This window comes from Balaenoptera musculus, chromosome 8, assembly GCF_009873245.2.
Source record: "Balaenoptera musculus isolate JJ_BM4_2016_0621 chromosome 8, mBalMus1.pri.v3, whole genome shotgun sequence".
In the NCBI taxonomy this organism is placed as follows: Eukaryota; Metazoa; Chordata; class Mammalia; order Artiodactyla; family Balaenopteridae; genus Balaenoptera; species Balaenoptera musculus.
Genome location: NC_045792.1, coordinates 32,000,609 through 32,020,869, shown reverse-complemented (window position 1 = coordinate 32,020,869; position 20,261 = coordinate 32,000,609). Strand labels below are relative to the sequence as shown.

Here is a 20,261-nt window from a genome sequence, read left to right as displayed (position 1 = left end):
CACTGTATGTATTTTTGAACTAGCACAGTTGGGGCAAGTGAGCTGTGTCCTGGGAGTAATCTGTTGTTCCGAAAACAGGTACTCAGTGGCTCCTGATCTGTGTCAGATTATAACCAATAGCAGTCTGTTGCTTGAAGATTCTGTTTACTAGTTGATAAGTTGTATTATACTGATGGATTCAGGCTCTAACAAAGTAGTGCTGTAGGCTTATCCCTAATTCACACTGTAAAATCTGGTGTCTTAGTCCTGTGTTTAGAAAGTATGATAAAAAGAAGTCACTTTTTTAAAAAAAATTTATTTATTTATTTATTTATTTATTTATATGGCTGTGTTGGGTCTTCGTTTCTGTGCAAGAGCTTTCTCTAGTTGTGGCAAGCGGGGGCCACTCTTCATCTCGGTGCGCGGGCCTCTCACTATCGCGGCCTCTCTTGTTGCGGAGCACAGGCTCCAGACGCGCAGGCTCAGTAATTGTGGCTCACGGGCCCAGCTGCCCCGTGGCATGTGGGATCTTCCCAGACCAGGGCTCGAACCCGTGTCCCCTGCATTGGCAGGCAGATTCTCAAGCACTGCGCCACCAGGGAAGCCCTAGAAGTCACTTTTTTAAAGTGACTGATTATATATGACATCTGTCTAGAACCAAATGAAGAAGAAAATATTCACAAAGAAGGCCTTATAGCTGCTTCTAGAAAAGTCTTAAAATGACAGGTTTCTAGTCAGTCACCATAGTTCCCACGTACTGTCAAGTTAGCTATTGATTTCTGTCTGCCCATAAAACAGAAACACTTTTTATTTCTGGCTTTCTGTGTAAATCCAGTGACGGAGCTCTCAGGAAGATCTCTGGCCCACTTGGTCATATTTGTTAGTTGTTATGACCTCTTGTCTACCAGCATCGTCAGATATACTAAGTAGTTTAAAAATTCTTCCCTATGACTAACCTAAATGTCTCAAATTTAGTCCATTTCCTTCTGCTGTTTCCTCAACTGGTGGAACACCGTGTGAAATACTCAGAGAACAGGTGGTCACCATGTGAAATACTCAGATTTTACAAGCAACTAAAAGAACTTGTAAATTATTTCCTTCACCTTAGATTTCCCTCCTCGTACTCATCATATGTTCATCAGAATGCCAGGAGCATTCGAATAATGTGATTCTGTGGAGGGTTGAAGGATCATTTTATGAGAAATGACAGAATCCTTATTCAACCAGCGCTGCTCTTTAGAGAAACATTTAGGGGCATGTGTGTGCGTGTTTCTTTATGGGATTAAATTAGGGCTTTTTGAGTCTTAGGGTCTTAAATTTCGCTTTTATGCTATTCTAAATTAATTTTACTCAGCTTAAATAAATTTATTGAACTTGTGGTTCAAGTTGGACTTGTGATAAGGAGAGAGAATATTTGGACTCTAGGAAAGAACAAATAGATAACCCCTATTCTTAGCCTTGGCATTGAAATGAACTTTCTAATTAACTCTAAGAGTATTGTTAATAATATACAAAATAGATTAGGTTGGGCTAAAACTTTCCTTTTCACTTATTTGAAATGACCACAGTGAATGACCCAAAGGACATAAACAAGAATTAAGGTGAGGGAAAACTTAGAATCACAAATAATTGACAAACAGCACAGATGGCTACTCTTTTAATTTAATTAACGGAAAGAAAATTATATCCTTTGGCATAAATTTTAACTTCCTTTGAGAAATCAGTGTCTTTGGAAATTTATTCAAATCTATGAAAATCAGAATACCTAAATATTTATATTGTTTGGCATGTTAATAGTTGGCAGAAAGAATAATACAAGTTATTCATGTTAATTAATTCTGAAGTTTTTGTAACCACAGTACTAAACTTTTAGGAATTATTTTTGCTAATTCTATTTGGTAAATTCCCTAATGAAGAATAATCCTATTTCTTAAGTCAAGCTCTATATACACTTGGTGGAAAATTTTATTTTAGCTTCTCTCCATTGTTCATTTTCACAACTTGGTTGTTTTAAGTCTCAAAGCTGGACTAAGGTCATTATTAAAAACATTTATTAACTATTTCTTGAGAAATAAGGAATCACTCCATGCCTAGGAGTTAAGCCCACCTTTTACTAACCAAAATCTTTTCTGTTTTTCTCTGTTATTCTTTGATAAATAGGAAAGAATTAAGCATTGTTCGTGACTATTTTGAATTTTAGCATGGCTGCATTCCAGTGAAAATAAAAGATTTTTCAGTTATCCACACTTCTAGTCTTACAATCTGAAGAAGTGTCTAAATGTATTCTGACAAATATCCCTTCACGGAATTTAACAGGATTAGGTTTGACCAGCCCTCCCTTAGTTGGCATCGTTATAAACAGTCTAGACTTCAGGGACCTGTAGGAGTGATAACTTTGGTAACGTCACTAGAGGCAAGACAGTGACTCTAGACTACACAGACTACATCTCACAAGTGTTCTCATCATGTTTATATGATGAAACGGAGAGACTTCTTGTTTATAAAGCAAAAGTGATATGTAGCTGTTTAAACTTCAGGCACAAACAGCACTGAATGCTGAACTAGCACAGTAGAGTAAAAAAAAAAATTAAGTGTATTTTTGTGGATGAAAATTGAGATTTGTTCTTAGGTTTGTGGCTTAAGTTGTGTGGCTTGAAAGTAGCCAACTGGTAGCAATGCCATCTAGCCTCCACATTTAACTACCAAGTTGACAGTTTTCAGTGCTGGCAACCTTTGGTGCTTTGTCTCCTTCCTTTAAGCTTTTCATTGTTCTTAGCAGTTAGTGTGACATTTTGAGGATTGGAGTCTAAAACCCCAAACTAAATAAGACCAAGGAGTAGCTAAGATTGTATCAATACTTGCTGAAAGTGAAAGAGTAGTTATTTCTCACTAATCCCTACCTTACTGACTGTCGATATTTATCTTTTTGTATCAGGGTTTTTTTGCCAACTGGCAGGGCCACACCACCAATGGCCATCCCTCTGAGGTACTTCTTATGGTGGGTGTACCTAGGAAAAGCTTATGTAGAGCAATGCCAGAGAAATAACCATGTTTGTGCTTTAAGTAGTTAACTACTTCTTTATACTCTACTTGCTTTCATAATGTTTAAGCTGAAGTCATTAAATCCAGCTATTAGGTGACAGATAAGATGACCAAGGCCCCAGTGTTGTTAACGTGTCCAAGGTAATACGTTTGGTGATAAAATCCAGAGAATAGCTATGACTGTGTGACAGTGTTTATAGAATTGGCTGATTATAATTCATTCGTTCAGCAGTTACACATTGAGCCTTTTTTCATGTGGGAAATACCATGTTAGCTTACAGTCTAGTCCAAGATTTCTCAGCCTCCACACTATTAACATGTTGGGCTGAATAAATCAATCAAAATCAATTTCTCTCTCTCTCTCTCTCTCTCTCTCTCTCTCTCTCTCTCTCTCTCTCACACACACACACACACACACACACACACACACACACACACACACACTCTCCTTCTCTTTCCTGTCATCTTTATCCTGGGAAGCCCTTCAGTCTGTCTGTAGAAATTAGACTTTAGACAGAAATACCTGCAATGCTAACTTGTTCTCATAAAGAGAGGTTAACCTCTGAGGTTAACCTAATGTTGAAAGTCAAGGAAGGAGGGGCAGAGGAAGTGAGCAGAAAGGACATTCTGCAGTACAAGATTGGAGCATGTTCTTCCCTTGTGGGAGAAAAGGTTGAAGGAGGAGCACCAGACATTTTTGGAAGGCTTCTGGAAGCTGGCCCCCCAATGCTTCTGCTCATGTTCTGTGAACAAAACTTATTCACATGGACACATCTCCTTGCTCGGAGATTGGGAAATGTATTCTTTATTCTTGGCGGCTGTGTGCCCTGCTACAATTTAGGGATTCTATTACTGTGGAAAAGGATGGCACTCTGCCAAAAAAGGCTTTTGATAAAAGCAGTAGGAATAAAGAATTCCATGAGCTTATACACAGGATAGGGCTGTTCCAAGCTTTGGCTCATGTGAGTAATTCTTTGACATTGACCAAGGCACTTGAACCCTTTGGAGGATGGGGGTCATTTTCCTTTAAAATGTTAAAACTAAGCAGTTGTGCTATTTATGCTGACGTTGAGAAAGGTCTTGTGTTTTAGTCTGGACTCCACCCTTTTGCTGGTTGAGTGGCCTATAGTTAATTTCCATGAACCTCATTTTTCCACTGTATAACATGGGAATCATGATAACACATTATTTATTTCCTATTTATAAACATGATCTTCTTGAAAGCCCTATGATACTGAATGTACAAAATTGGCTCAAGAGAACAAGGTTGTGAATGAGTCTGCAAATCCCTTGAAAATGTTATACTTTTATTATCAAAAATCATAAAGATAGCAAAGTCAGCAAGATAAAATCTTAAATCCATATCTCAGGAATGTGTGTATTGGTATTAAGCCCAGTTTATGCCCTTCCCAGGACCTTAGGGTTTGCTCAGAAGATAACTGTGGCCTAGGATTGTCACTTCTTATTCCTCACACATGATCAGGGCCTGGCTCCAGCCAGGCCCCCATCACCCTGCTGCAGTGGGAGTTGCAGCAGCTGTGGTGCACAGGCTCAGTGGCTCATTGGCTGTTCCTCGTCACATATGGACTCTTGATAGAGTACGAGGTTGGACCCTGGGCTCTGGCCTCTCCCACAACTGCTGGAGGGACCAGATGACAATCTGAAAGAACTCAGGAGAGTTCCTGCCCCATGGAGCAAATGTTGACCACTTATGGGAGAAACTGGCAGATAAATCCTTGCTTACCCAACGGAAATGTCCTGAGGTGTGTTGGTTTTATAAAACCTGAGTGTAGATGTACCTTATTGCCTGAGCAACTGGCTGTTTTTCCACCTGTTTCTGCGGTTCATTCAGTAATAAACACTTGTATTTTCTTTCCTCCTTCCCTGTCGGTTCCCTTTTTCTCTCCTCTTGCTCTACAAGGTTGTATGCTAGTTGTAGCAGGCAAACTCTGCCTCAGGCTCTGTTTTCTAGGAACTTTGGATTTAAAAAAGTATAATATTAATATAATATGAAAAATTAATTTCCACTTGCTGTGGCTTTCACTTTGGGAGTTAAGGAAAAACACCTCTCTCTGTCTCAGCCAGATGCAGTACTTATCATGAGCATTCTCTGTCATGGTGTCAGTCTTTTGTCCCCATGTTTGTTCTCCTTCCATGTTATCAATAGTTTTTGAATTTTGTGACTGAGATTTTTATTTCATTCTCCAAGTCCTCTGTCATCCAAGAGGAAGAGAAATTTGAATGCCGGGCATGAAGAAAAGCTTTGGATTACTTTTAATTAGGAAATCCCTAAACTCACTCAGGGTAATTTTCCAAACATCCTGCCTGGAGTGTGCAGAGTTGTGTAACTTTAGGTTTATCCATGATGTCATGCCAGAGCCCATAAGATGATAGCGACTCCAGACACTATCCACCCTCCTGATCGCAATCTTCTGTCTTTACACAGTCCACACGAGGATTGATTAACAATCAAAAATCATCGAAAACGTTCAGTAGCATTCTCTATCTCTCCTAAAGTCTAAAGTAACATTATAAGTACCTCCTCTGCTTCCTGCTCCGTCTGTCATCTTCTTTCTTCCCATTTTCCCCATTTCATCCATTTATTCCCTTTAATGTTTTTCAGTGCTATAATTTTCCCTATAAGCATTGATTCTGCTGCATCCCAGAAATTTTAATGTTTAATTTTCATTTAGTTTAAAATGTTTTTAATCTCTCTTCAGATTTCCTCTTTAACCTATGTGTCATTTAGAAGTGTGCTGTTTAATCTCTAAGTACTTTGTGATTTTCCAGCTATCTTTATGTTGTTGATTTCCAGCTTAATTCCACTGTGCTCTGAGAATGATTTCTATTCTTTTAAATTTGCTAAGATGTGTTTTATGGCCCAGAATGTAGTCTGTGTTGGTGAACATTCCATGCGAGCTTGAGAAGAGTGTATAATAATAGTACAGTACAATAGTACAGTAAAACTTTTGAGACCTTGTGTGTTTGTAAAATTTTTATTCTACCCTCAATCTAGATTGACAATTTGGATATAGAAATCTAGGTCGGAATTCATTATTCCTGAGAATTTCGAAGGCACTGCACCTTTGTTTTACAACTTTCTGTGACGTTGCTGTGGATTCATTATTGATTTCTGATGATTTTTATTTGACCTGTTTTTAGGCTTTGATTTTTATTCATGGTTTTGTAATATTTTCTCATTTATTGTGCCTTATATATATTGTGTCATTTCAATATGGATACTTTTTTATCAGTTCTGGAAATTTTCATGAATTATTTTTTGGTCTTTCCCTCCCTACGTTTTTTTCTTTCAGTAGTTCTGTTAGTCAGATGTTGGGTTTCCTGATTAAGCTTCTAGTTTTTCTTATCTTTTCTCATCTATTTTCTTTTTTAGTTCACAGCTCTCTTGTTTTATTCATTTACTTATACCTCATTCACATTTTCATATTTATATAGCAACCATTCTCATAAGTTCAACGTGTATATTTTTGTCTTATGTTCTTAACAAAATTGCTATTATTTTTCTATGCATGGCTCTTTAATTTACATAAATGATTTTGTGTTATTTATCTATTTTGTGCTTTGTGGTTTTCACTCAGAATTGTGTTTTAGGATCCATCCACATGTAATATTTACTTCATGCCTACCACTTCATGGTCTGCTTCTAATTCACTTATGTCCACCAATAAATACCCTGGCTATCTTCCTGTTTTCACAGATCCTCTTTTATGTTTCCTTATGGACTTTTCTGTGAGGATCTTTTCGGGATGTACACCCAAAAGCTGGTTTTTAGGGCACACATATATGCCACTTAGAAATGTTGAGTTCGACATTTCTCTTTGGAAAGGCTGTACTTCCCTACAATCCCACCATATAGAAGGGTTCCTGTGTCTCCACATTCACTCAACATGTAGTGTTATTCAGCTTTCTAACTCTTGCCAATCAATAGCTGATAGATATAATGTGATATCTTAATATTTTAATTTGCTTTTCTCTTAAGTACTAATGAGTTTGAAAAGTTCTTTATATGTTTGTTACTCTTTTGGCTTTCTTCTTCTGTGTTATTCCTTCATATCCTTCACATATATTTTTATCTGTTTGTTTTTCTATCTTTCCGATTTGTAAGAGTTCATTATAAAGGCAAATATGAAACCTTTGGCTCTTATGAATCTGATCACCTGGACGTGGTAGTGGTGAGATAATTGGAATGGGGCAGATATAATGGATTGTGCTGGTGCAACTACCCAGGAAGGAGCCCTTTTGGAATGTCTGTGTTTCAGCAGATTGAGGAGGAGGGACTTGGTGGGGAATGGCTTGGGAGACTGGGAATGGTTGGGTGCAGTCACCCAGAGGCGGGACATTCCTGTGAAAGCTATACTAGGATTCTCAACAACCTGGGTTTCTGGATACCAGGAATCTCTTGGACCTCAGGCAACTCCTGTGTAGCAAGTGGGTGGAATATCCAAGCATCTGGCCCTTCTCAGACTTAGAAATGGTAGTGTCACCCTAGGCTGCTGTTCTGAGCAGTGAGGAAGTCCCACTATCAGAGGAGAAAGAAGTCTAGCCGGGATTGGTAGTTAGGGCTATATCTTTTCCTCTCAATGCCTAGCATGGTGCCAGTTTATAAGAATTACACATTTTTCTGGAATAGAAATTTAGCTATCAGTATTTATTATTACTCTTTGTATTACTATTTCTACTACTATGCATTCACTCGAAGGATTTTCAAAATATATGTATAATGCTTATTTAGCTGATGGTTATGCTAACATGTTGACTTAAATAGTTGCATGGGAAATTTTGCAATATCCTGAGTGGCAATTATAACCTTGAAGTTGTCTTAAAATTCAGATGCATAAATCCTAAATATGTGCTCCATTTTAAAAAAAAAGGAATATAGAAAATACTTTTTCATTTCCTCTATTTAAAAATATTTTGATCATGGTAACATTAAAATAAAGGTTGCTAAGACAGTTGTTTAAACAAAGCTTTGCGTTAGTCTTTTATAGAAAAAAATGCAATTAGATAAAGCTTTAACATTTCTCTTTGTGATTTTCTAAATGTTGTGGTAGAGTCTATTTTTCACCTTTGGTACCTTCTTGTGGTCAATGCAAGACATTGATTAGGCCTTGATTTTAACAGTTGTGTATAATTTAACACTTTTTGTTTATGTGAGAGACCTATAGTTTATATGAATATTTGACTTTTTTGTCATATACAACAACTTTAAGAGTAAGACTGACACTTGGAGTTTTCTTCCTGTTCCTTACTTCAGGGTATGCAGTGAAGGTGTAGCATGACCACAGTTGCTAATCTTAGAAGCTAAGTGATAATGTGATCATGTGCTCAGAGTAAATACAGTGTAGCTTGGAACACAAATTGATTGAAGACCTTGAACTTATCTTACACTTTTGCAACTGTAATTGGGTTTGGGGATTAATTTGCCATTTTTGATGGTATATTTTAAGACTTTATAACACATACACACGTACAAACATATATTACACATATATATGATTTCATTTTACATGATTACCTAGTTCAAATGCACTTACTGTGGGTTTATAGAAAATGTTGTACCATTGTGACATAGTCTCCCTTTCTTTGAGTCATGCTATGACAATAAGAATACATCGATCACATACAGTGTTTAGTAAAGATTTGTGTGTTATTTTCCCTTCCTTCTGCAGCACTGGTTTCAGAGAAAATTCTTCACTTGATATCCACAACAAGTAGCACAAAAGACAGGAGGTAGCTGTGTAGTATTAAGTTACTAAGGACAAATAAGACTAGACTTTCACGAGCAGTAAATCACGGCTTTTGGGGGGAGGTGTGAGTTGCAAGAAGTGCTCTTGGCTTTCAAGAACATGCTTCCTTAGATTATAGTTGTCCTTCATGTAGCCTACTCTTTCAACTCAGCTCTTTAATTTTATGCTAGAACTGAGTGTGTTTGTGTTGTCTACATCATGGAACCCTTTGAGTAAATCCTTTTCCCTGGCCTGGTGGTGTGAAGGGCCAGGGTTTGAATAAGAGTCCAGGAAGTGCTTCTGGGAATGATTTTTGTATTGCCAGGAATGCTGATGTGTTGTCACGGAATTAACATTTCCAAAAACACCATCAAACACTGACTGAAAAACAAAGATGCAAGTGTAGTCACCACAGCTGTGTTCTCTTTTCCCCCAAATAGTTTCTTCTATGCACAGTGAGAAATTTTAAGCCCCCTATTGTAAGATGAAAGTGAGTCAGTTTTGTGTACTACACTGTAAGGCAGCTGGTTGTCCCCCAGTATTCATGTATCACTGGGATTGAGTTAAGGCCATTTGTGCAGAATTGTCCCTTATATCACGGATATTGGTTTTTTGATCAAATGGAATGTTTGTGAGGGACTGTGGTGCCGTGTTATAAGAGGGATAATTTCACTTGTTCATTAGATATTTATTGAGCACTCTCTCAGATTTTCAGTTTTAAGGATGAGAAGATACATGCATAAATTTCCCTGCTACAATGTAGGACATGAACACCATAAGAAACTCATATATAAAGCTATATGAGCATACAAAAGGGAGAGAGAGTTGATGGAGGGGACATGAATTAGATCTATTTAAGCTGGATGCTAAGAGTAGATCTAACTTGAATATGTGGATGTTGGAAGAAGTAAGCATTTGTATCAGAGAGGAGGTGGTCTGCAGAGAAAAAAGAATAAAGCTCAAAAGGGCTAATGAGAGACTTTTGGAGAAATTGCTTGGGCAGGTCAGTTGTGGGCATGAAATGCCAGATTAAAGAGTAACATCCACTGAGTAAACGATGGAATGTTCACCCAGGTATCTGTTTCAACCGTGGACAGGACAAGCTCCTCCCATCCTGAACCTTGGACTTCTCTGCTTTCTTTTGGGTTCTCTTCTGCACATTTTGTTGTGTGAGTTCCTCAACAGACCCTCTTTGGATGGGAATGCCACTTTTTATTTTTCAATTTTGTTTCTTCTAGTAGAGCCACATTTTCTCCTTAAATAATAAAAATGCTTTGAAGATGTAGATTCCCCCACTTGTCATTTACAGGTATAATACTGTAATGCGCAGACATACCAGTACTTCTTCAAAGGTCTAAAAGTGACTAGAACCTTTACAGCAGAACCCTACTTGCTCTTTCCATTTAATGCCATTTTACCAGTTAAGTTTCTAAAGTTCCATCTATGCAACTAGATCATGATGGGTTCCTGGAAATATAATTGAGGAGATAAAAAGTTTAGAGTGCCAGTGGATCAAAATGGAATTCTTTGGATGTATTAACCTGGATCTGACACCCTCAGGGTCCTCAGAAAGACAGGTCAGAGGCCTGCCCCTCTTCTCCTTTCTTCTTCCCTTACTCCCAAACTCCCTTCCTCTCCTCTTCTCATCTATCCATCCATCATTTTAAATTAATCTCCTCCAAATACATATGCAAATAATGAAGTAAAGCATTATGCATAATAATCACAGAGCTTGTTAAAAATAACAATGTCTGAATCTCTATATGAGGGAAGTAAGAATCTACATTTTTAATAGGCTTTAAAATACTTGACTCTGATTAAGGTGGTCCAGCCACTGCACTTCAAGAGACACTGAAATAAAAGCAAGGAATAGTATGTCTTTAGCCAATAAAATTTATGAGTGTGATCACCTAGTATTTATTTCATATGGACCCACGAATGGAAAAAACATACCTGGTGGATAACATATTTATAGTTGAAGATTATATGCCCAGGCATGTCCTGTTCTCTTTAAGATTTTATTCCATTTGCATTTCTATAAAAGTATGCCAGAGGATGAAAGGTAAAGTATCCTCCTCCTCCACAAAAGAGTAGCCTGGTTACAGCTCCACTACAGAACAGTGTCATTTTAGGGATATGCAAAGGTCAGCTATTAGAGTTCTGTTGAGTATATGACACAGATATTGCTAATCCTTTTGACTTGACTGAACTGTTCTAATTATTTCACGCTACCAGCTTTTGAAGGTCTATTTTCCTTCTTGTCAAAAATGAGTTATTTGAAATATCAGGCATCTTTTTTTTTTAATATATTATTTTATTTATTTTTTTATATAGCAGGTTCTTATTAGTCATCAATTTTATACGCATCAGTGTATACATGTCCATCCCAATTGCCCAATTCAGCACACCACCATCCCCACCCCCCCACGGTTTTCCCTCCTTGGTGTCCATACGTTTGTTCTCTACATCTGTGTCTCAACTTCTGCCCTACAAACCGGTTCATCTGTACCATTTTTCTAGGTTCCTCATACATGCGTTAATATACGATATTTGTTTTTCTCTTTCTGACTTATTTCACTCTGTATGACAGTCTCTAGGTCCATCCACGTCTCAACAAATGACTCAATTTCGTTCCTTTTTATGGCTGAGTAATATTCCATTGTATATATGTACCACTACTTCTTTATCCATTCGTCTGTCGATGGGCATTTAGGTTGCTTCCGTGACCTGCTATTGTAAATAGTGCTGCAATGAACATTGCGGTGCATGTGTCTTTCTGAATTATGGTTTTCTCTGGGTATATGCCCAGTAGTGGGATTGCTGGATCATATGGTCATTCTATTTTTAGTTTTTTAAGGAACCTCCGTACTGTTCTCCATAGTGGCCGTATCAATTTACATTCCCACCAACAGTGCAAGAGGGTTCCCTTTTCTCCACACCCTCTCCATCATTTATTGTTTGTAGATTTTCTGATGATGCCCATTCTAACTAGTGTGAGGTGATACCTCACTGTAGTTTTGATTTGCATTTCTCTAATAATTAGTGATGTTTAGCAGCTTTTCATGTGCTTCTGGGCCATCTGTATGTCTTCTTTGGAGAAATGTCTATTTAGGTCTTTTGCCCGTTTTTGGATTGGGTTGTTTGTTTCTTTAATATTGAGTTGAATGAGCTGTTTATATATTTTGGAGATTAATCCTTTGTCCGTTGATTAGTTTGCAAATATTTTCTCCCATTCTGAGGGTTGTCTTTTCATTTTGTTTATGGTTTCCTTTGCTGTGCAAAAGCTTTTAAGTTTCATTAGGTCCCATTTGTTTGTTTTTATTTCCATTACTCTTGGAGGTGGATCAAAGACGATCTTGCTGTGATTTATGTCAAAGTGTGTTCTTTCTATGTTTTCCTCTAAGAGTTTTATAGTGTCCAGTCTTACATTTAGGTTTCGAATCCATTTTGAGTTTATTTTTGTGTATGGTGTTAGGGAGTGTTCTAATTTCATTCTTTTACATGTAGCTGTCCAGTTTTCCCAGCACCACTTATTGAAGAGACTGTCTTTTCTCCACTGTATATCCTTGCCTCCTTTGTCATAGATTAGTTGACCATAGGTGCGTGGGTTTATCGCTGGGCTTTCTATCTTGTTCCATTGATCTATGTTTCTGTTTTTGTGCCAGTACCATATTGTCTTGATTACTGTAGCTTTGTAGGATAGTCCGAAGTCAGGGTGTCTGATTCCTCCAGCTCCGTTTTTTTCCCTCAAGACTACTTTGGCTATTCGGGGTCTTTTGTGTCTCCATATAAATTTTAAGATTTTTTGTTCTAGTTCCGTAAAATATGCCATTGGTTATTTGATAGGGATTGCATTGAATCTGTAGATTGCTTTGGGTAGTATAGTCATTTTCACAATGTTGATTCTTCCAATCCAAGAACATGGTATATCTCTCCATCAGTTGGTATCATATTTAATTTCTTTCATCAGTGTCTTATAGTTTTCTGCATACAGGTCTTTTGTCTCCCTAGGTAAGTTTATTCCTAGGTATTTTATTCTTTTTGTTGCAGTGATAAATGGGAGTGTTTCCTTTATTTCTCTTTCAGATTTTTCATCATTAGTGTATAGAAATGCAAGAGATTTCTGTGCATTAATTTTGTATCCTGCAACTTTACCAAATCATTGATTAGTTCTAGTAGTTTTCTGTTGGCATTTTAAGGATTCTCTATGTATAGTATCATGTCATCTGCAAACAGTGACAGTTTCACTTCTTCTTTTCCAATTTGGATTCCTTTTATTTCTGTTTCTTCTCTGATTGTTGTGGCTAGGACTTGCAAAACTATGTTGAATAATAGTGGAGAGTGGACATCCGTGTCTTGTTCTTTATCTTAGAGGAAATGCTTTCAGTTTTTCACCATTGAGAACAATGTTGGCTGTGGGTTTGTCATATATGGCCTTTATTATGTTGAGGTAAGTTCCCTCTACGCCTACTTCTGAAGAGTTTTTATCATAAATGGGTGTTGAATTTTGTCGAAAGTTTTCTCTGCATCTATTGAGATGATCATATGGTTTTTCTTCTTTAATTTGTTAATATGGTGTATCACATTGATTGATTTGCGTATATTGAAGAATCCTTGCATCTCTGGGATAAATCCCACTTGATCGTGGTGTACAATCCTTTTAATGTGTTGTTGGATTCTGTTTGCTAGTATTTTGTTGAGGATTTTTGCATCTATATTCATCAGTGATATTGGTCTGTAATTTTCTTTTTTTGTAGTATCTTTGTCTGGTTTTGGTATCAGGGTGATGGTGGCCTCATAGAATGAGTTTGGGAGTGTTCCTTCCTCTGCAATATTTTGGAAGAGTTTGAGAAGGATGGGTGTTAGCTTGTCTCTAAATGTTTGATAGAATTCACCTGTGAAACCATCTGGTCCTGGACTTTTGTTTGTTGGAAGATTTTTAATCACAGTTTGAATTTCATTACTTGTGATTGGTCTGTTCATATTTTCTATTTCTTCCTGCTTCAGTCTTGGAAGGTTATACCTTTCTAAGAATCTGTCCATTTCTTCCAGGTTGTCCATTTTATTGGCATAGAGTTGCTTGTAGTAGTCTCTTAGGATACTTTGTATTTCAGTGGTGTCTGTTGTAACTTCTCCTTTTTCATTTCTAATTTTATTGATTTGAGTCCTCTCCCTCTTTTTCCTGATGAGTCTGGCTAATGGTTTATCAATTTTGTTTATCTTCTCAAAGTACCAGCTTTTAGTTTTATTGATCTTTGCTATTGTTTTCTTTGTTTCTATTTCATTTATTTCTCCTCTGATCTTTATGATTTCTTTCCTTCTCCTAACTTTGGGTTTTGTTTGTTCTTTCTCTAGTTCCTTTAGGTGTAAGGTTAGATTGTTTATTTGAGATGTTTCTTGTTTCTTGAAGTAGACTTGTATAGCTATAAAGTTCCCTCTTAGAACTGCTTTTGCTGCATCCCATAGGTTTTGGATCATCGTGTTTTCGTTGTCATTTGTCTCTAGGTATTTTTTGGTTTCCTCTTTGATTTCTTCAGTGATGTCTTGGTTATTTAGTAACGTATTGTTTAGCCTCCATGTGTTTGTGTTTTTTACGGTTTTTTCCCTGTAATTCATTTCTAATCTCATAGCGTGTGGTTAGAAAAGATGCTTGATATGCTTTCAATTTTCTTAAATTTACTGAGGCTTGATTTGTGATGCAAGATGTGATCTATCCTGGAGAATGTTCCGTGCGCACTTGAGAAGAAGCTGTAATCTGCTGTTTTTGGGTGGAATGTCCTATAAATGTCAATTAAGTCTATCTGGTCTATTGTGTCATTTAAAGCTTCTGTTTCCTTATTTATTTTCATTTTGGATGATCTGTCCATTGGTGTAAGTGAGGTGTTAAAGTCCCCCACTATTATTGTGTTACTGTCGATTTCCTCTTTTATAGCTGTTAGCAGTTGCCTTATGTATTGAGGTGCTCCTATGTTGGGTGCATATATATTTATAATTGTTATATCTTCTTCTTGGTTTGATCCCTTGATCATTATGTAGTGTCCTTCCTTCTCTCTTGTAACATTCTTTATTTTAAAGTCTAGATTTTATCTGATATGAGTATAGCTACTCCAGCTTTCTTTTGATTTCCATTTGCATGGAATATCTTTTTCCATCCCCTCACTTTCAGTCTGTATATGTCCCTAGGTCTGAAGTGTGTCTCTTGTAGACAGCATATATATGGGTCTTGTTTTTGTATCCATTCAGCAAGCCTGTGTCTTTTGGTTGGAGCATTTAATCCATTCATGTTTAAGGTAATTATCGATATGTATGTTCCTATGACCATTTTCTTAATTGTTTTGGGTTTGTTTTTGTAGGTCCTTTTCTTCTCTTGTGTTTCCCACTTAGAGAAGTTCCTTTAGCATTTGTTGTAGAGCTAGTTTGGTGGTGCTGAATTCTCTTAGCTTTTGTTTGTCTGTAAAGCTTTTGATTTCTCCTTCAAATTTGAATGAGATCCTTACTGGGTAGAGTAATCTTGGTTGTAGGTTCTTCCCTTTCATCACTTTAAGTATATCATGCCACTCCCTTCTGGCTTGTAGAGTTTCTGCTGAGAAATCACCTGTTAACCTTACGGGAGTTCCCTTGTATGTTATTTGTCATTTTTCCCTTGCTGCTTTCAATAATTTTTCCTTGTCTTTAATTTTTGCCAATTTGATTACTATGTCTCAGCGTGTTTCCCCTTGGGTTTATCCTGTATGGGACTCACTGTGCTTCCTGGGCTTGGGTGGCTATTTCCTTTCCCATGTTAGGGAAGTTTTCTACTATAATCTCTTCAGATATTTTCTCTGGCCCTTTCTCTCTCTCTTCTCCTTCTGGGACCCCTATAATGTGAATGTTGTTGTGTTTAATGTTGTCCCAGAGGTCTCTTAGGCTATCTTCATTTCTTTTCATTCTTTTTTCTTTAGTCTGTTCCGCAGCAGTGAATTCCACTATTCTGTCTTCCAGGTCGCTTATCCGTTCTTCTGCCTCAGTTATTCTGCTATTGATTCCTTCTAGTGTAGTTATCATTTCAGTTTTTGTATTGTTCATCTCTGTTTGCTTGTTCTTTAATTTGTCTAGATCTTTGTTAAACATTTCTTGTGTCTTCTCGATGTTTGCCTCCATTCTTTCTCCGAGGTCCTGGATCATCTTCATTATCATTATTCTGAATTATTTTTCTGGAAGGATGCCTATCTCCACTTCATTTAGTTGTTTTTCTGGGGTTTTATCTTGTTCCTTCATCTGGTACATAGCCCTCTGCCTTTTCATCTTTTCTATCTTTCTGTGAATGTGGTTTTTGTTCCACAGGCTGCAAGATTGTAGTTTTTCTTGCTTCTGCTGTCTGCCCTCTGTTGGATGAGGCTATCTAAGAGGCTTGTGTAAGTTTCCTGATAGGAGGGACTGGTGGTGGGTAGAGCTGACTGTTGCTCTGGTGGACAGAGCTCAGTAAGTGGCATCTTTTTTGTGGCTGGGTAATATTATGATTCCTTGAGAAGAGTGTGTAAGTACTTCTCTAAACTGCTTGTATATTAACTCATCTGAATCACCAAAAAGTCTAAATGAGACGGGTTCTCTTGGTCCTATCCCAGTTCAGAATTTCTTGTTGAGAATCAGTTATAAAGTGTTCAAAGGGATTCTACTGTAGGCAGCCTGCCCCCTCCATACTATAGTTCCATGAACTTCTTTGAGAGCAGAATACATACTCAAATGATTTTGTTTCACATCCTTCTTCCTACTCTACTTCATCAAGTTTTGCACATAGTTGAAGCTCACTAAATCTTTATTAAATAATTTCAGTGGATGTTTGATGGGGATGGTGGAAATCAAGGCTTTCTTTATTCTCTAATTTGAATGTTTTGTTGTTTTTGTGATCTAGGATGGAAAGAAGAAATTTGACAAAGAGAGTGAAAAATACTATTCTATTCTTGACAAGCATTTAAATTTGTCTGCAAAGAAAAAGGAGTCTCATTTGCAGGAGGTAAGTTTCTCCAAATGAAATGTGGAAAGGGCATTAACATTGTCATGCGAAGTCCAAATTTCGAAAAGTAGACATTATCTCAGAATCTGCTCCTCTTAATAAATAATGATGAGAATATTTAAGTTAATTGACCACTTACTACAGACAGGCACTGTGCTGAGCATTTTACATGCCTTGTGACATTTAATGTTAACAGTTCTAAGAGAAAGATTAGTATTTCCTTCAATGATGAGAAAGAGTGAAACAAGGCTATTTCTTTTTCTTCTTGTTGGGCATATTTTAAATAGCAGGACCTACCAAATTCATGTTATAACATTTATATTAAGTTGAAAATATCTGTTTTTAAGGTGTTGCATCAACATTAAGGGGAAAAAAGATACGTATACAACTACATGTTTTAAAATTTCCATTATTTTATGTCAACTTTCTGAAAGAACAAGTCAACAGTCAACATTCCTTATATGCATTTACTAACATGTACAGTGTATGCATATAAGGAATCCATTTCTTCCTTTTTTCTGAAAATTTCTTCTCATTGGTAGTGTTTCAACTATAATTAGTCAAATCGAATAGTCCTTTTACTGAGTAATAATGCAGTTCCAGTTCTAGTGATGGGATATGTTTTTTTTAAAAAAAGGCTCTCTTGTCTTTCATCTTGGCAGCAACCAAATCTTGACACACCATGCATCATTCCCCCAGTGTACAGTGGTGTGTCTCAGAGCTGAGCTGGGAGTTGTTGAGCTAGTTCCCCTATGGCTCATCACTGCTCTCCAGCCCTTCATAGGGAATCATGTAGTGTGCTGAGCCTCCTTTCATCTCTTCTTCCTCTCCTCTCTGTACTTCTAGGGACTGTGGTGGGGAACCTCTTTCAAATGCCTCCTCCTGATCCTCTAGCAAAGCCACCTCCCTTCATGAACCGTTTTTCAAGTTCAGTCTGGTCCTCTGCCCTCCTTACTCCTATTCTTCTTTCCCTGACCTCCATATTCAGCCATAAAGCATGCTTGACGAGTTAGAGTTCAAATGCAGTGGAACAGTTGTCCAAAAGGCACGGGAGGGTTGCTTCTGATTCCTTTTTTCTATACTCTTATGTTCCCCTAGAGGGAATTGAATTTCTTCACTTAAAAATGTTTAATGTTGGGAAGTTTTGTTATTTAAATATGTGTTCATTATAATGAACATCTTGTTATTAACACCTGCTGTTAAAATAGGACAATTTAATATACAGCTGTGGGGCTATGGAAAGGTTTTGGGGCTAAAGTGAAATGGAGAAAAATCTGTTATTAAGGAAAATTATATTTTTAATTTTCATGGACATATTTAATCTTATGAAGTACTATGTTGTTATTTAATATTATGTTCACATACTCCAAACTTCTTAAATGCTCACATATCTCTTTAAACATAGCATTAGAATAAACCTAAGAGAGAATGCGGTATGTAGATGAAGTAGAAAGGGCTCCCCTAATTGTCACCATCATGTACCAAAGGCCATGACCAAGTACCATTTTAAAAATCAACTGCCTCAGAACACTCTTTGACATAAATCACAGTAAGATCTTTTTTGATCCACCTCCTAGAGTAATGAAAACAAAAACAAAAATAAACAAATGGGACCTAATGAAACTTAATAGCTTTTGCACAGCAAAGGAGACCATAAACAAGACAAAAAGACAACCCTCAGAATGGGAGAAAATACTTGCAAATGAAGAAACTCACAGAGGATTAATTTCCAAAATGTACAAGCAGCTCATGCAACTCAATATCAAAAAACCAAACAATGCAATCCAAAAATGGGTAGAAGACCTAAATAGACACTTCTCCAAAGAAGATACACAGATTGCCAACAAACACATGAAAGAATGCTCAACATCACTAATCATTAGAGAAATGCAAATCAAAACTACAATGAGGTATCACCTCACACCAGTCAGAATGGCCATCATCAAAAAATCTATAAACAATAAATGCTGGAGAGGGTATGAAGAAAAGGGAACCCTCTTGCACTCTTGGTGGGAATGTAAATTGATACGGCCACTATGGAGAACAGTATGGAGGTTCCTTAAAAGACTAAAAATAAAACTACCATACGACCCAGCAATCCCACTACTGGGCATATACCTTGAGAAAACCATAATTCAAAAAGAGTCATGGACCACAATGTTCATTGCAGCTCTATTTACAATAGCCAGGACATGGAAGCAACCTAAGTGTCCATCGACAGATGAATGGATAAAGAAGATATGGCATGTATATACAATGGAATATTACTCAGCCATAAAAAGAAACGAAATGGAGTTATTTGTAGTGAGGTGGATGGACCTAGAGTCTGTCATACAGAGTGAAGTAAGTCAGAAAGAGAAAAACAAATACTGTATGCTAACACATATATATGGAATCTAAAAAAAAAAAAAAAGGTTCTGAAGAACCTAGGGGCGGGGCAGGAATAAAGACGCAGATGTAGAGAATGGACTTGAGGAGAGGGGGATGGGAAAGTGTAAGCTGGGACGAAGTGAGAGAGTAACATTGACATATATACACTACCAAATGTAAAATAGATAGCTAGTGGGAATCAGCCGCATAGCACAGGGAGCTCAGCTTTGTGCTTTGTGACCACCTAGAGGGGTGGGATAGGGAGGGTGGGAGGGAGTTGCAAGAGGGAGGAGATATGGGGATATATGTATATGTATAGCTGATTCACTTTGTTATAAAGCAGAAACTAACACACCATTGTAAAGCAATTATACTCCAGTGAAGATGTTAAAAAAAAAAAAAGAATTAATCTCCAAAATATACAAACAGCTCATGCAGCTCAATATCAAAAAAACAAAAAACCCAATCAAAACACAGGTGGAAAACCTAAATAGACATTCCTCCAAAGAAGACAAACAGATGGCCAAGAGGCACATGAAAAGATGCTCGACATCACTAATGATTACCGAAATGCAAATTAAAACTACAATGAGGTATCACCTCACACCAGTAAGAATGGCCATCATCAAAAAATCTACAAACAGTAAATGCTGGAGAGGGTGTGGAGAAAAGAGAACACTCTTGCACTCTTGGTGGGAATGTAAATTGATACAGCCACTATGGAAAACAGTATGGACGTTCCTTAAAAAACTAAAAATAGAACTACCTTATGACCCAATAATCCCACTACTGGGCATATACCCAGAGAAAACCATAATTCAAAAAGACACATGCACCCCAGTGTTCATAGCAGCACTATTTACAATAGCCAGGACATGGAAGCCACCTAAATGTCCATCAACAGAGGAATGGATAAAGAAGTAGTGGTACATATATACAATGGAATATTACTCAGCCATAAAAAGGAACAAAATTGGGTCATTTATAGAGATGTGGATGGACCTAGAGAGTGTCATACAGAGGGAAATAAGTCAGAAAGAGAAAAACAAATATCATATATTAACGCATATCTGTGGAATCTAGAAAAATGGTATAGATGACCTTATTTGTGAAGCAGAAATGGAGACAGA

General features: G+C 37.2%; 1 protein-coding gene across 1 annotated transcript in view; it reads left to right on the top strand.

The window, feature by feature from the left end:
- The window catches only part of ARHGAP42 (Rho GTPase activating protein 42), a 292,266-nt gene that overhangs the window by 192,377 nt on the left and 79,628 nt on the right, over positions 1–20,261 (top strand). Inside the window, exon 5 of the mRNA XM_036860862.1 lies at positions 16,660–16,761. Coding sequence (XP_036716757.1) covers positions 16,660–16,761 — 102 coding nt within the window. The remainder of the gene's footprint in view (positions 1–16,659; positions 16,762–20,261) is intronic.